Source organism: Hemiscyllium ocellatum, chromosome 6 (assembly GCF_020745735.1).
Source record: "Hemiscyllium ocellatum isolate sHemOce1 chromosome 6, sHemOce1.pat.X.cur, whole genome shotgun sequence".
Lineage (NCBI taxonomy): Eukaryota > Metazoa > Chordata > Chondrichthyes > Orectolobiformes > Hemiscylliidae > Hemiscyllium > Hemiscyllium ocellatum.
In genome coordinates, this window is record NC_083406.1 from 66,700,538 (window position 1) to 66,714,180 (window position 13,643).

General features: G+C 43.2%; 1 protein-coding gene across 1 annotated transcript in view; it reads left to right on the forward strand.

The window, feature by feature from the left end:
- The window catches only part of nars2 (asparaginyl-tRNA synthetase 2, mitochondrial), an 89,193-nt gene that overhangs the window by 24,977 nt on the left and 50,573 nt on the right, over positions 1 to 13,643 (forward strand). Inside the window, exon 6 of the mRNA XM_060826621.1 lies at positions 6,387 to 6,487. Coding sequence (XP_060682604.1) covers positions 6,387 to 6,487 — 101 coding nt within the window. The remainder of the gene's footprint in view (positions 1 to 6,386; positions 6,488 to 13,643) is intronic.

Consider the following 13,643-nt stretch of genomic DNA (forward strand, 5'->3'; position numbering starts at 1 on the left):
TAACCTCACCACCTTCCATAGACCCTATCTGACAGCTGTGTCACTTAGGACTTACCCTGCTGAATTAGTCAAATGCTAGTGAGTCACTCTTGGTGATGGCCCCTAAAATCAGAGCGCTTTCTGTGCCCTGAGCACCTCAGTGCTTCCTGCAAGTAGTGTTCAACACAGAGGAGTACTGTTTGATAACTGAAGTGCCCTGGGAGATGAACAGCAGGAAATTTGACCTGATATCACGAGACTTCATAGGATCTAGAGTCAATGTACAACTCTCCCAATTTTGTCAAAAGCCTCAGATGTTAATATGAAGGACCTTGCAAGCTCAACAGCACTGTGTGTGTCATTGTTTCCAGTGCCATGGTCAATGCTGGTAGCCCATCCCGCGTAATTCCTTTCATTAAACTTTCTAGTGGGTCGACAGGACTGAAAGATTTGCTGGGCCATTTTATTCTTCCCATTGACCAACCATGTCATACCTACCTCCTGTATTCTCCTATCACTACCTCACAATTCCATTCCTCTCCCTACCCTAAACCCTCCCTCCCTCCTTTATCTGCAGCTCCCCCTACCCCACCTCCATTTGTGAAGAAGGGTTATACCCGAAACATCAACTTCTCCAACGCCTGATGCTGCCTGGCTTGCTGTGTTCATCCAGCTTTTTGCTTGTCTACTTTGGATTCCAGCATCTGCAGTTTTTTTTTGTCTTTAAGGCTGTTTTACAGGGAAGTTAGGAGTTGACCATATTGAAGTTCTTGAAGTCCCATGAAGGCCAGACTAGGTGGGGATGGCAGATTTTTCTTCCCAGAAGTGCATTAATCAACCAGTTGGGTTTTTACAGCAATCTATAATGGTTTCATGGTCATTATTAGAGTCCTAGCTTTAATTCCAGATATTTATTATTGCTTTATTCATTGTATGAGGGTATCATTTTTTGCACATCCCTAATTGCAGTTAATCCAGAGGGCAGTCAAGAGTCAGCCACATTGTTGTTGATTTGGAGTCACATGTAGGGTGGCAGCTTCCTTCCCTGAAGACATGAGTGGCTCAGAAGGGTTTTTTTTAAACTATCAACAATGGATTTGTGATCACCATTAGACCTTTAATTCCAGATTTTTCTTGTATTAAATTCAAAGACGACCATTTGCCATGGTGGGTTTCAAACCTGGACCCCCCAGAACATTATCTGGGTCTCTGGATTATCTGGAGTCCAATGATAATAACATTAGGCCATTGCCTCCCCCTCAGACCCATGTACCCACATCCTTTACTAACTCGTACGACTTAAGTTGTTGGAAGTCAGCTAGTGGAAGTAAGTGATCTTGGATTATTTGCTTTTTTTAGATTTTAGAATTCAGTTAGTTGTTTTGTAGTTTCACCAATTGCAAAAATAAACAATGACTTAAAGAAAATGTATGTTTCACAGAGGCAGTGGTAAATTTCATGCAATGATTCATTGATGCCACAAGATGGTGACAGCATGTTTTAATGAGCATTATCATCAACTCACTATACAGCTTTATTTTCGTGACGGCAAATCAGTGCTGCAGCTCAATCAAAACTTCATGTTTTTGATTTTTTGTATGTTTGTCATACTGATTGTACAGATTAATCACTTTGCTACTTAATAATAGGAAATAGTCCATGCTTGGTAAGTCAATCAGCAACAAAATGTCAAACAGTGGTTTAATATTATGTGTTTGAACCTATTATTACAATTTATTTAATATTGTATGATTATCTTATTGAGTATTTAGTTTATGAGATCATATTCCTTTACTATTCTCTGCGTATAGTGCACATGATACCATTAAATAAGAAATTATTGTTTGTGTGGCTCTTTTATGAATCATAAATGCTCTTTCATGAAGTCTTCAATTCATTTTAGTAAAACAAATGGAGTAAAGCTCATGGGAGTATGGAAAAGAACTGCACATTCGTCATTAAGATTTTACTTTGGACTAGCTGGAAGGCTTTTAACATTTTCGGTTACTGTGCTGTTTGTTTGATGCCTGCAAACATTGCAAAGGCTTGCCAAATAAAATCTGTAATCAATCACATAAGCAACTGTTTGAAGTGGATGCACTGCAAGGATTATGCTCTTGATCTGCATTAATCTGCCATATCTGTTCAGCTGGTTACAATGAATGCTGTGCATGGCTTTTTATGAAATTTTAGTAATATGTTTCATCTTCTCTGCATGTCCATACAATTGCTTTTAAATCACTTGGATTTAAATTGGCATAAGTGCAAAATAAATCACAACTTTTGGATGCAGGTATCAGCGAATTGTTTAACAACTCTGCAAAAAATAATTCTTAAGTCAATTGAAATGAGATGTTCACATACCCACGTTTGTACAGCACCTTCTAAAAGCCAGTATCTCTACTGAGTGATTAGGGCAGGAAGAGCATGGGAAATCCACCTGCAAGTTGCCCATAAAGCTGCACATCATCCTGACTTAGTTTCACTGGGTCAAAGTTCTGCAATCCTTCTTAACACCACTGTGGGTGTAACTGCACCCCAAGGATGATAGCAGTTTAGAAAAGCACGTTTGAAAAAGGACCGCATGGCACAGTGGTTAGCACTGCCGCCTAACAGTGCCAGGGGTATGGGTTTGATTCCACACTCGGGCAGCGGTCTGTGTGGAATTTGCACATACTCCCCGTGTCTGCCTGGCTTTACTGCGCATTCTCTGTCTTCCTCCCATTGTCCAAAGATCAGCAGTTTGAGGATTGCCCATGGTAAAATGGCCACATTCCTGAAGAAGAGCTTATGCTTGAAATGTCGACTCTTCTGCTCCTCAGCTGCTGCCTGACCAGCTGTGCTTTTCCAGCACCACATTTTTCGACTCTGATCTCCAGAATCTGAGTCCCCGTTTTCTCCATGGCAAAATGCCCACAGTGTCCAGGAATATGCACGGTAGATGAGTTAGTCATGGGAAAAGGGTTCCAGGGATGTGGTGAGTCTGAGTGGGATGCTCTTTGGAGAGTCATAGTCATAGAAACGTACAGCATGGAAACAAACCCTCAGTTCAACTTTCCATGCCAGTCAGGTAACCTAAGCTAATTAGTCCTATTTGCCAGCACTTGGCCCATATCCCTTGAAACCCTTCCTAATCATATACTGATTCAGATGCTTTTGCCACAATTATTATCAACCTCCACCACTCCCTCTGGCAGCTCATTCCATACATGCGCTACCCTCTGTGTGACAAGGTTGCCCCTTAGGTCCTGTTTATATCTTTCCCCTCTCACCCTAAACATATGTCCTCTTCGATAGTCTGAATGACCTGCTTCCACACTGTAGGGATTCTATGATTCTGTTAAGGCAGCTCATCATCACCACCACCACCTGAAGGACAGTTTGAAATAGGCAATGACTTGGTCTTGCCACCTGTGTCCACATCCCATTAACAAATGCATTTTCAAACATCTCACTTTTCAGGGAATTTTGAAGAACTACATATCAGGAAAGCTGGATAGATAATGTTGCAGTGTTCAATTAATATTCAAGCTAAGTCATATTGGAACTCTGTCCTGCAGTGAAATAAAAATGACTAAATAAGGTTTTCAGTTTACATTTGCACGTATAAATTATAAGCAAAACTGTTTGAATTTACTACACTAACAGCCTATTTTAGTGGTCTTTAACAGAAAAATGTCCAAACAGAATTTGAACTGAAGTTTGATATTGTTTTTAAGGAAATGACAATAAAAAGGGCTGTTAGCAGGATTGGCCAGAAAAACGTTGAAGAAATGGTCGTAGCCAAGGATTAAGAAGAAAGTTCATTTTTTAAAAATGGGGCATTAGGAAAATAATTTGTGTGTGGGATCACGGCAACTGAGGGACGTTTTGGCTGGATTTTCCAAGCAGTGCAGTCTCGTGCAGCTTCTCCCTCCATCTATCCTTTTTTTATATAAAAAGAGGACATTCTGCATTTTTGACAGGAGATTCCACTGCGGGTTTCCCTAAAGTGCGGTGCGTTCAGATTGTTCTCTCTTGTGCGAAACTCTGAGGAAGGCAAACCATGCCGATTTCAAAGTAATCAACTGAAATATGCTGTTATTTTAATGGAATCACAGGCAACCACTTTGACAACTGGTAAGCACATGAAGTTCGAACAACAGGATGCAAGTTGGTAAGGGGAGGTGAGCAGGGAAGTAATGTATGTTTAGGGCAGATTGGAGTGGGTGGAAGAAGTCTGGTCTGGCTCCCCTCCTCTGTAACTGGATTCTTGACTTCTTGACCCATAGACTGCAATCGGTTAGAAGAGGCAACAACACCACCTCTGCCATAATTCTCAATCACTGGCCCACAAGGCTGTATACTCAGCACCCTACTATACTTCTTTATGCACTTGTGACTGTTAGCCAAATTCTGCACCAGCTTCATTTACAAATTTGCTGACAACCCACCGTTGTAAATCAAATCTCGAGCAATGACGAGATAGAGAGTATAGGAAAATGAGTGCATGGTTAATGGCATAGTGTGAAGACAATGATCTCTCCATCAACATAAGCAAAACAAGGAGCTGGTCATTGACTTCAGGAAGCGGAGAGGAGGGCAAGCCTCTGTCTGCATCAATAGTGCTGAGGTGGAGATGGTCGACAGCGTCAAGTTCCTGAGAGTGATGATCATCAGTAATCTGTCCTGGTCCACCCACATCGTCGCAACAGTCAAGAAAACACACAAATATCTCTCTTTCCTCAGGAGGCGAAGGAAATTCTTACCAATTTTTATGGATGCACCATAGGAAGAATTCTGTCTGGATGCATCGCAGCGTGGTATGGCAACTGCGCTTCTCAAGACTGCAACAAAGTACAAAGAGTTGAGATTACAGACTACTATCACGCAAGCCAGCCTTCTAGCAACTGATTCCATCTGTATTTTCCACTACGTCAGGAAAGTGACCAATATAATCAAACACCCCTCCAACATGGTTATACCCTCTTCCAGCCTACATGTACTAACAGATTCAAGAACAGCTTCTTCCCTACTGCTACCAGGCTTTTGAACCGATCTTTTGCTCTCTATCCCTCCCTGCTGCCACCTTCTCTGCAGCTGTAACAATGTATTCTGTGCTCTGTGCTGCTACCCTGATGCACTCTGATAGGATCAATCTGCACAGCAACACCTTTCACTCTATATGTGACAACAGCAAATCCAATTCCACTCAGGCTCTGGTCCAGTGGCAGGTTTATGGTGGGATGGGTTGTATGCACGAAGGCAAATTGGATTCGGAGCAAGGGGTGAGGTTTGGAGTGGAGGAAGGGGGAGTGAGAGGAGCATGGTGAACAGTAGTAGTGAGAAGTCCTCAGGTCCCAAGGTAGGATGTTGTGTCTGGAGCAGAAGAAAGGGAGTCTGGAGGGATCGCATGGGTTTGGGTGCCAGTGGAATAGTAGAGTGAAAATATTGGGGTGGGGGGGGGACGCGTGTGGTGTGGAGAAGGTGTTTTTGGGGTTGTCTGAGGTAAGTAATGATGTCATGTGATTTGTTATTCTGAAGTGGAGTCCTCTGAATTCTCAGATTCTGAATTAGTGCTTTCAAAAGGCTCCAGGCGTACAGAACTTGGCCTGTAAAATCTTCAGTTTTCTGGCAATTTCTTCATTGTCTGCTACAATGAGTGTTCCCCATGCGCAGGGTCCCCATGTACAACTCCTATCTACAGTGGTATAACAACTGTCTGACCGTCAGAAAATGTAGACCAATGTTTGGTTACAGAAGGGCCTTGGATTGGGGGATGTTGCTGAGATAGAGAAGGACAACATATAAGACTACTGTACTTAAACACTGCTGAAACATTTTAGGGCTCAGACTATTGTGGATCAGGAATGATGGATGGGAAACTTGGTGCACATAAAAAAAGAGGCAGTTGAGTTGACACTTAGACATTGGAGGATGAGAAAGATCACATTGAAAGACAGCCAAGTCCAGAGGTGCTAAAAGAATAGTGCAAGCTTCAGTAGTAGGTAAGCTGAGGTGGGAATAGTAAACTTGTAAAGATGTGCTGTTGTATGATGGGGAGGATATGGGATTGAAGTTCAGTTGGAACTGAAATGGATGTCAGGTTCAGAACGGTCTGAAGCTAAAGCCAATGGTGGTAATCAGGGAGACCAATGATGAGGATATGGAACTTCAGACAGGGGCTTAAAATAATGACTCACTGTCTTTCCAGTGCTAGTTAGACCACATAAAGATGTTAGAGGGTTGGAAGAGCTGGTGGAGCAATTAAATCTATTCCTCCTTTCATATGCAAAAATTTCAAAAATAATTTGAAACCATACATCATCTTTCAACCACCAAATTTAGATTCTAATTTAAGTATCATTAAATATGAAGTAAATATTAAATGATGCTTAATTCAAGTATTTGTTTATATCTTGTTTCAGCCTGCAAGCAGAACAGCTGAAAAGCATGAGAATACTCCTTTCTTTGATGTTCCTTCCTTCTTAACTGTGTCTGGACAACTACATTTGGAAGTGATGACTGGGTAAAATGCATTTCAATCATTTTTGAAGTCTATATATTTGCGTTCAAAATTGTTATCTGATATTTGAATTTTGATTTTCACTACTAACTCTTGTTTAAAGTGGAGTTGATATGTTGTAACAGGATGGCGGAGCCTTGGAAGCTATAACAACTGTTCATTAATCCTGTTTTTGAGAGGCGCAATTCACATTCCAGAATATATTTGCTTTAATCTTTATAGTAAAACTTCAACTTAGTTCTTCCATATTCATCACTAGTCTACTACATAGCTACTTGATTAATGACTTTATATCCTACTACAAACTTTGTTATGTAAAGCATTCTTCTCTAATTGATTTGTTTTCAATTACCACGACAATTATGATTATTTTTAAATTTGCATACGGCACGGTCCCAAAAGCCCTAATGAGATAAATAAATCGTTCATTTGTTTGTGTTTTAGACTTGGTCCCCACAGATATCCCTGCTCTTTCAAATAATGTCATGAAATATTGTGTCAAGATTAGAATGGTTCTGGAAAAGCACAGCAGATCAGGCAACATCCAAGGAGCAGGAAAATCAACGTTCCTGATGAAGGGCTCTTGCCTGAAATGTCAATTTTCCTGCTCCTTGGGTGCTGCCTGATCTGCTGTGCTTTTCCAGAACCACTTTAATCTTGACTCTAATCTCCAGCATTTGCAGTCCTCACTTTCACATTTAAATATTGTATGTCCATTGAGAAACTGCACTTCAAACAATGCCTCGACTGCTCAAATTCTACAGTGGAACTTGAAATAATTGACTTTGTCTCGGGTGTAAGAACCCCTAACTGAGCCAAATTTACACTTGTTTAATACAGGAACTGAAGCATTATTAGTCTGCTTCTGAATTTCCATACATGAAGGCAGTTTCTCCAGTTGTCTAGACTATTTAATGATTCAGGAGCAAAATAAAAGATCAGGTCTGAACAGCACATGTACACTTCCTTTGGCTTGTGTCAAATATATTTCCAGATACAAGGAAATTGCTTGCTACATTTGGGACTTGATTTAGCCGAAATTTTCTGATGGAACATAAGAATTATAACTATATTCTACTATTCAGTATATTCATGGCTGGTCTTGTACTTCAACCCCACCTTCTCCCTGATCTCCAAATTCTATATCTTTCGGTGTCTTTAAGTACATTGTTACTTTCTGAAAATGCAGATTCACACTAAATGGATGCCTTCCGCCATAACTTTATTTCCTGCGGAATCCTTTAGCCTAATTATTCTTGTAATGATTCACCATACATTCTAGATTTTGATATTTTAGCAAATTAGTATTCTTCAAAGCTATTTTCTGTTAGCTATCTATCAACATCACTTAACAAACAAGTAATTTCAGTATAAAGCATGAAAGCTACAGATTTTTAAGTATGCATTGCCTTCTGCCTAAGTCGATCATGATCTCAGAATGTATCCTTCATGTATCTTAGGTCCATCATTCATTTAAGATAAATGGTGTGCTCCTAAGTTGTTTTAGATGGCATTCTTTCAACAGTACTGCATTAAATCTCGCATCACATGTAGAGATCACCGTACTCAGTGTTGATTAGGATGTGATGTATGGGCAGGAGTAATGAATGTGAAAGATTAAGGTTAAGTTGACATAGTCTTACAGGACTCTAAGACTGCTTTCTCACTAAAGAGAAAGAGAGATGTTTAGTGGTGGTTTAACCAAAGGTTTGCTTTGCCTCTGAATAGGGGGTGGTGTTGAGAAGGAGAGTCCTCCATAGCTGGTACAGGAATTAAATCCATTGTGTTGGCATCACTCTGCTTTACAAACCAGCCATCCAGTCAACTGAGCTAACCAACCCCCTTGCGAAGGAAAGACTTCATGCAAAGAACAGGAAAGCAATATGTTTTGAAATATAAGTAAATATTCTCCCTCACTCATTTCTTGAATGCCTGATAAGTAGGTTTCAGTGTAGTGTCCAAAACTGGTACTAAATTAGCTATACTTTTATGTCAATCCTTTCCTGAGGAACCAATATGTTAAAATCAATTATTTCGAAGGCTACATTGAATTTAATGATATGGTCACTATTAGGTAAATGTTTGTGAATCACCAATTGGCTCCTTACTCAGGAGTAAATCTAACATGGCCCACCTCTTATTGATTCATGAACATGTGAATGCAGAAAATTCTCCTATGCATTCAAAAGGAATGAAGGGATATTGAAATAAGGAGATTACAAGATTAGAACTACTGCTTGTATGAAGAGCAATTCCAATATAGATTGTTGAGTCGCAAGTTATAAGCTGATCAAACAATTTCTGTGTAATTCTGTACCAATGGATCTGATAGCCAACCTGGCAAGTGCCTTGGAAGTTGGCATTCCTTCAAGTTTTGTTGTTTGGATTCCTTCTTGATTATGTAGTCAAGGACGAAAGGGCCTGTACTGCGCTGTAATGCTCTATTTCTTCTCAATTACTTATTCCTCTTTTATAAGAGCTTTGTATGAAGAAAATATTCACACTGAGGTATTTGCGATTTGTAACTCACGTTGAGGCTCAGGTTGTAAGTTTGCTTGCTGTGCTGGCTAGTTTGTTTTGAGACATTTCATCACCATGCTGAGTAACATCATCAGTGAGCCTCCAGTGAAGTACAGTGTTCTGTCCCGCTTTCTATTTGTGTGTCTTGGTCTCTGAAGGTGGGTTCTTTTTCTCAGAGGTAGGTAAATGGGGTTCAACCATAGATTGGTGTTTATTGATGGAGTTCCAGTTTGAATGCTAGGCCTTTACAAATTCCCATGCATGTGTATGTTTAGCCTGTCCTATGATGGATATGTTGTCCCAGTCAAAGTGGTATCCCTCTTTGTCTATATATAAGGATATTCGTGATAGTGGGTCGTCTTTTGGTGGCTAGTTGGTATTCAGTATCATGATGGCTAGTTTTCTGCTTGTCTGTTCGATGTTTGTTACAGTCCTTGCGTGGCATTTTGTAAATTAGATTTGTTTTGCTGGTTTTTGGTATAGGGTCCTTTAGGTTCATTAGCTGCTGTTCCTTTTTTTTAAATAGATATTTTTATTGGAAATTTAACATTTTTACAAGTTTACAAAAATAAACAAAACTCTCAAGTACAAACATTGAAATACAATTAAATCTTAAATAAATAATAACCAAAATTGACAAAAGAAAAATACCGAGAGGAAAAAAAAACAAAACTCAACTAACTACTAATCTAACCTACAACTAACCAGAGTGTATAATTAAGTCTCTTACATTATTCAAATAAGAGGAAGAAATAAAAAGGATAACACAGAAATTGAATAGTGAGATACATGCTTGGAATGTGTTAACATCAAATGTAACAAAACCCGTATTCGTGTGGGATTCCTCTCCCAAGGGGCCCCGGACCAGCCAGGTTCGCAATCTCAATTAAATAAAAGCCCTTGTTAGGATGGCCGAAATATCTGTATTTATGTAATTCAAGAAGGGCTGCCATATTTTATGCAATAATTCGGTCTTTCAGTGCACCATATTTGTAAGGAAGTCAAGGGGAATACATCCCATAATTAATCTGTTAGGAGAAAGTGAGGACTGCAGATGATGGAGATCAGAGCTGAAAATGTGTTGCTGGAAAAGCGCAGCGGTAAGGCAGCATCCAAGGATCAGGAGAATTGACGTTTCGGGCATGAGCCCTTCTTCAGGAATGAGGAGAATATGCCAAGCAGGTTAAGATAAAAGGTAGGGAGGAGGGACTTGGGGGAGGGATGTTGGAAATGCGATAGGTGGAAGGAGGTTAAGGTGAGGGTGATAGGCTGGAGTGGGGGTGGGGGCGAAGAGGTAAGGAAGAAGATTGCAGGTTAGGAAGGTGGTGCTGAGTTCGAGGGTTGGGACTGAGACAAGGTGGGGGGAGGGGAAATGAGGAAACTGGAGAAATCTGAGTCCATCCCTTGTGGTTGGAGGTTTCCTAGGCGGAAGATGAGGCGCTCTTCCTCCAGCCATCGTGTTGCTATGGTCTGGCGATGGAGGAGTCCAAGGTCCTGCATGCCCTCACCTTCATCCCCCTACGCTCTCGGATTAACGAGTTCAACACGCGGCGAGACATCGAACAATTCTTCCACTGCCTTCGCCTCCATGCCTACTTCTTCAATCAGGATTCTCGCCTACCCTCTGACGACCTCTTCTCCCGCCTCCAACACACCCCATCCACCTGGACATCTCATGCTGGCCTCTTACCCGCCCTCGATCTCTTCATAGCCAACTGCCGCCGCGACATTAACCACCTCAACCTGTCCACCCCTCTCACCCACTCCAACCTCTCACCCTCAGAACATGCAGCCTTCCAACACCGACATTACTATCAAACCTGCAGACAATGGAGGCGCGGTAGTAGCTTGGCGCACCGACCTTTACACCGCTGAGGCTGAATGCCAGCTCATGGACACCTCCTCCTACTGCCCCCTTGACTGTGACCCCACCTCCCACCATCAAACCATCTCCCAGACCATCCATAACCTCATCACCTCAGGGGATCTCCCATCCACCGCCTCTAACCTCATAGTCCCACTACCCCGCATCGCCCGTTTCTACCTCCTGCCTAAAATCCACAAACCTGACTGCCCCGGCCAACCCATTGTCTCAGCCTGCTCCTGCCCCACCAAACTCATCTCTGCGTACCTCGACACGGTCCTCTCCCCCTTAGTCCAAGAACTCCTCACCTACACTCGGGACACCACCCACGCCCTCCACCATCTCCATGATTTTCGCTTCCTCGGTCCCCAACGCCTTATCTTCACCGTGGACATCCAGTCCCTGCACACCTCCATCCCCCATCACGAAGGACTCAAAGCCCTCCGCTTGTTCCTTTCCCACCGTACCAACCAGTACCCTTCCACTGACACCCTCCTTCGACTGACTGAACTGGTCCTCACTCTGAACAACTTCTCTTTTCAATCCTCCCACTTCCTCCAAACCAAAGGAGTAGCCATGGGCACCCGCATGGGCCCCAGCTATGCCTGGCTCTTCGTAGGATATGTGGAACAGTCCATCTTCTGCAGCTACACTGGCACCACCCCCCACCTTTTGCTCCGCTACATCGATGACTGTATTAACACTGCCTCGTGCTCCCACGAGGAGGTTGAACAGTTCATCCACTTACCAACACCTTCCACCCCGACCTCAAATTTACCTGGACCGTCTCAGACTCCTCCCTCCCCTTCCTCGACCTCTCCATTTCTATCTCGGGCGACCGAATCAACACGGACATTTACTATAAACCAACCGACTCCCACAGCTACCTGGATTACATCTCCTCCCACCCTGCCCCCTGTAAAAACGCCATCCTATTTTCCCAATTCCTTCGTCTCCGCCGCATCTGCTCCCTGGAGGACCAGTTCCAATGCCAAACAACCCAGATAGCCTCCTTCTTCAAAGACCGCAATTTCTCCCCAGACCTGATCGACGATGCTCTCCACCACATCTCCTCCACTTCCCGCTCCTCCGCCCCTCCAATCGCCACCAGGAAAGAACCCTACTGGTCCTCACTTACCACCCCACCAACCTCCATATACATCACATCATCCGTCGTCATTTCCGCCACCTCCAAATGGACCCCATCACCAGGGATATATTTCCCTCCCCTCCCCTATCAGCGTTCCGAAAAGACCACTCCCTCAGTGACTCCCTTGTCAGGTCCACACCCCCCACCAACCCAACCTCCACTCCCAGCACCTTCCCCTGCAACCGCAAGAAATGCAAAACTTGCGCCCACACCTCCCCCCCTACTTCCCTCCAAGGCCCCAAGGAATCCTTCCACATCCGCCACAAATTCACCTGCACCTCCACATACATCATTTACTGCATCTGCTGCACCCGGTGTGGCCTCCTCAATATTGGGGAGACAAGCTGCCTACTTACGGAACGTTTCAGAGAACACCTCTGGGACACCCGGACCAACCAACCCAACCACCCCGTGGCTCAACACTTCAACTCCCCCTCCCACTCCACCAAGTACATGCAGGTCCTTGGACTCCTCCATCGCCAGACCATAGCAACACGACGGCTGGAGGAAAAGCGCCTCATCTTCTGCCTAGGAACCCTCCAACCACAAGGGATGAACTCAGATTTCTCCAGTTTCCTCATTTCCCCTCCCCCCACCTTGTCTCAGTCCCAACCCTCGAACTCAGCACCACCTTCCTAACCTGCAATCTTCTTCCTGATCCCTCCACCCCCACCCCTACTCCAGCCTATCACCCTCACCTTAACCTCCTTCCACCTATCGCATTTCCAACGCCCCTCCCCCAAGTCCCTCCTCCCTACCTTTTATCTTAGCCTGCTTGGCACACTCTCCTCATTTCTGAAGAAGGGCTCATGCCCGAAACGTCGATTCTCCTGCTCCTTGGATGCTGCCTGATCTGCTGCGCTTTTCCAGCAACACATTTTCAGCCATAATTAATCTGTGCCAATTTGAAAGTCCAGGGGGTCCCTCAGCCACCCAGTTTACCAAAATATTTTTTTCCTTGCACAAAAAGAGAGAATAGAAAATAATCTCTTCCCGTGCATATCCAGGGAGGGTAAGTTCGAAAAGCCCAAAAGGAGAGATACAGGGTCCACTTTAATTTCCGTTGCTAAAATTTCTGTCAGGGTACTTGCTACTTTAGTCCAGTATCTACGGATCTTATGACAGGTCCATAGGCAATATACAAGAGTGCCCACCTCTATTTCACATTTGGGACACTTTGGAGATGCTCCTGCCTTAAATTTTGCCAATCGATCCGGTGCTATATGGGCCCTATGAAGTATCTTCAGCTGGATAGCCTGAGTTCTGTTGCAGCTGGTGATTCTTCTGGCGTTTTCCTAAATGTGTGGGGAGATGCTATGCTTTGGAAAAGCAAATCAGAACAAGATGTATACACTTAATGGTAACGTCCTATGGAATGTTGCTGAACAAAGAGACCTTGGAGTTGCAGGGTCATAGTTGATTGAAAGTGGAGTTGCAGGTAGATGGGATAGTGAAGAATGTGTTTGCTATGCTTTCCTTTATTGGTCAGAACATTGAGTATAGGACTTGAGAGGTCGTGTTGTAGTTGTACAGGTTAGGCCACTTTTGGAATATTGCGTGCAGTTCTGGCCTCCTTCCTCTAGGAAGCATGTTGTGAAACTTGAAAGGGTTCAGAAAAGATCTAC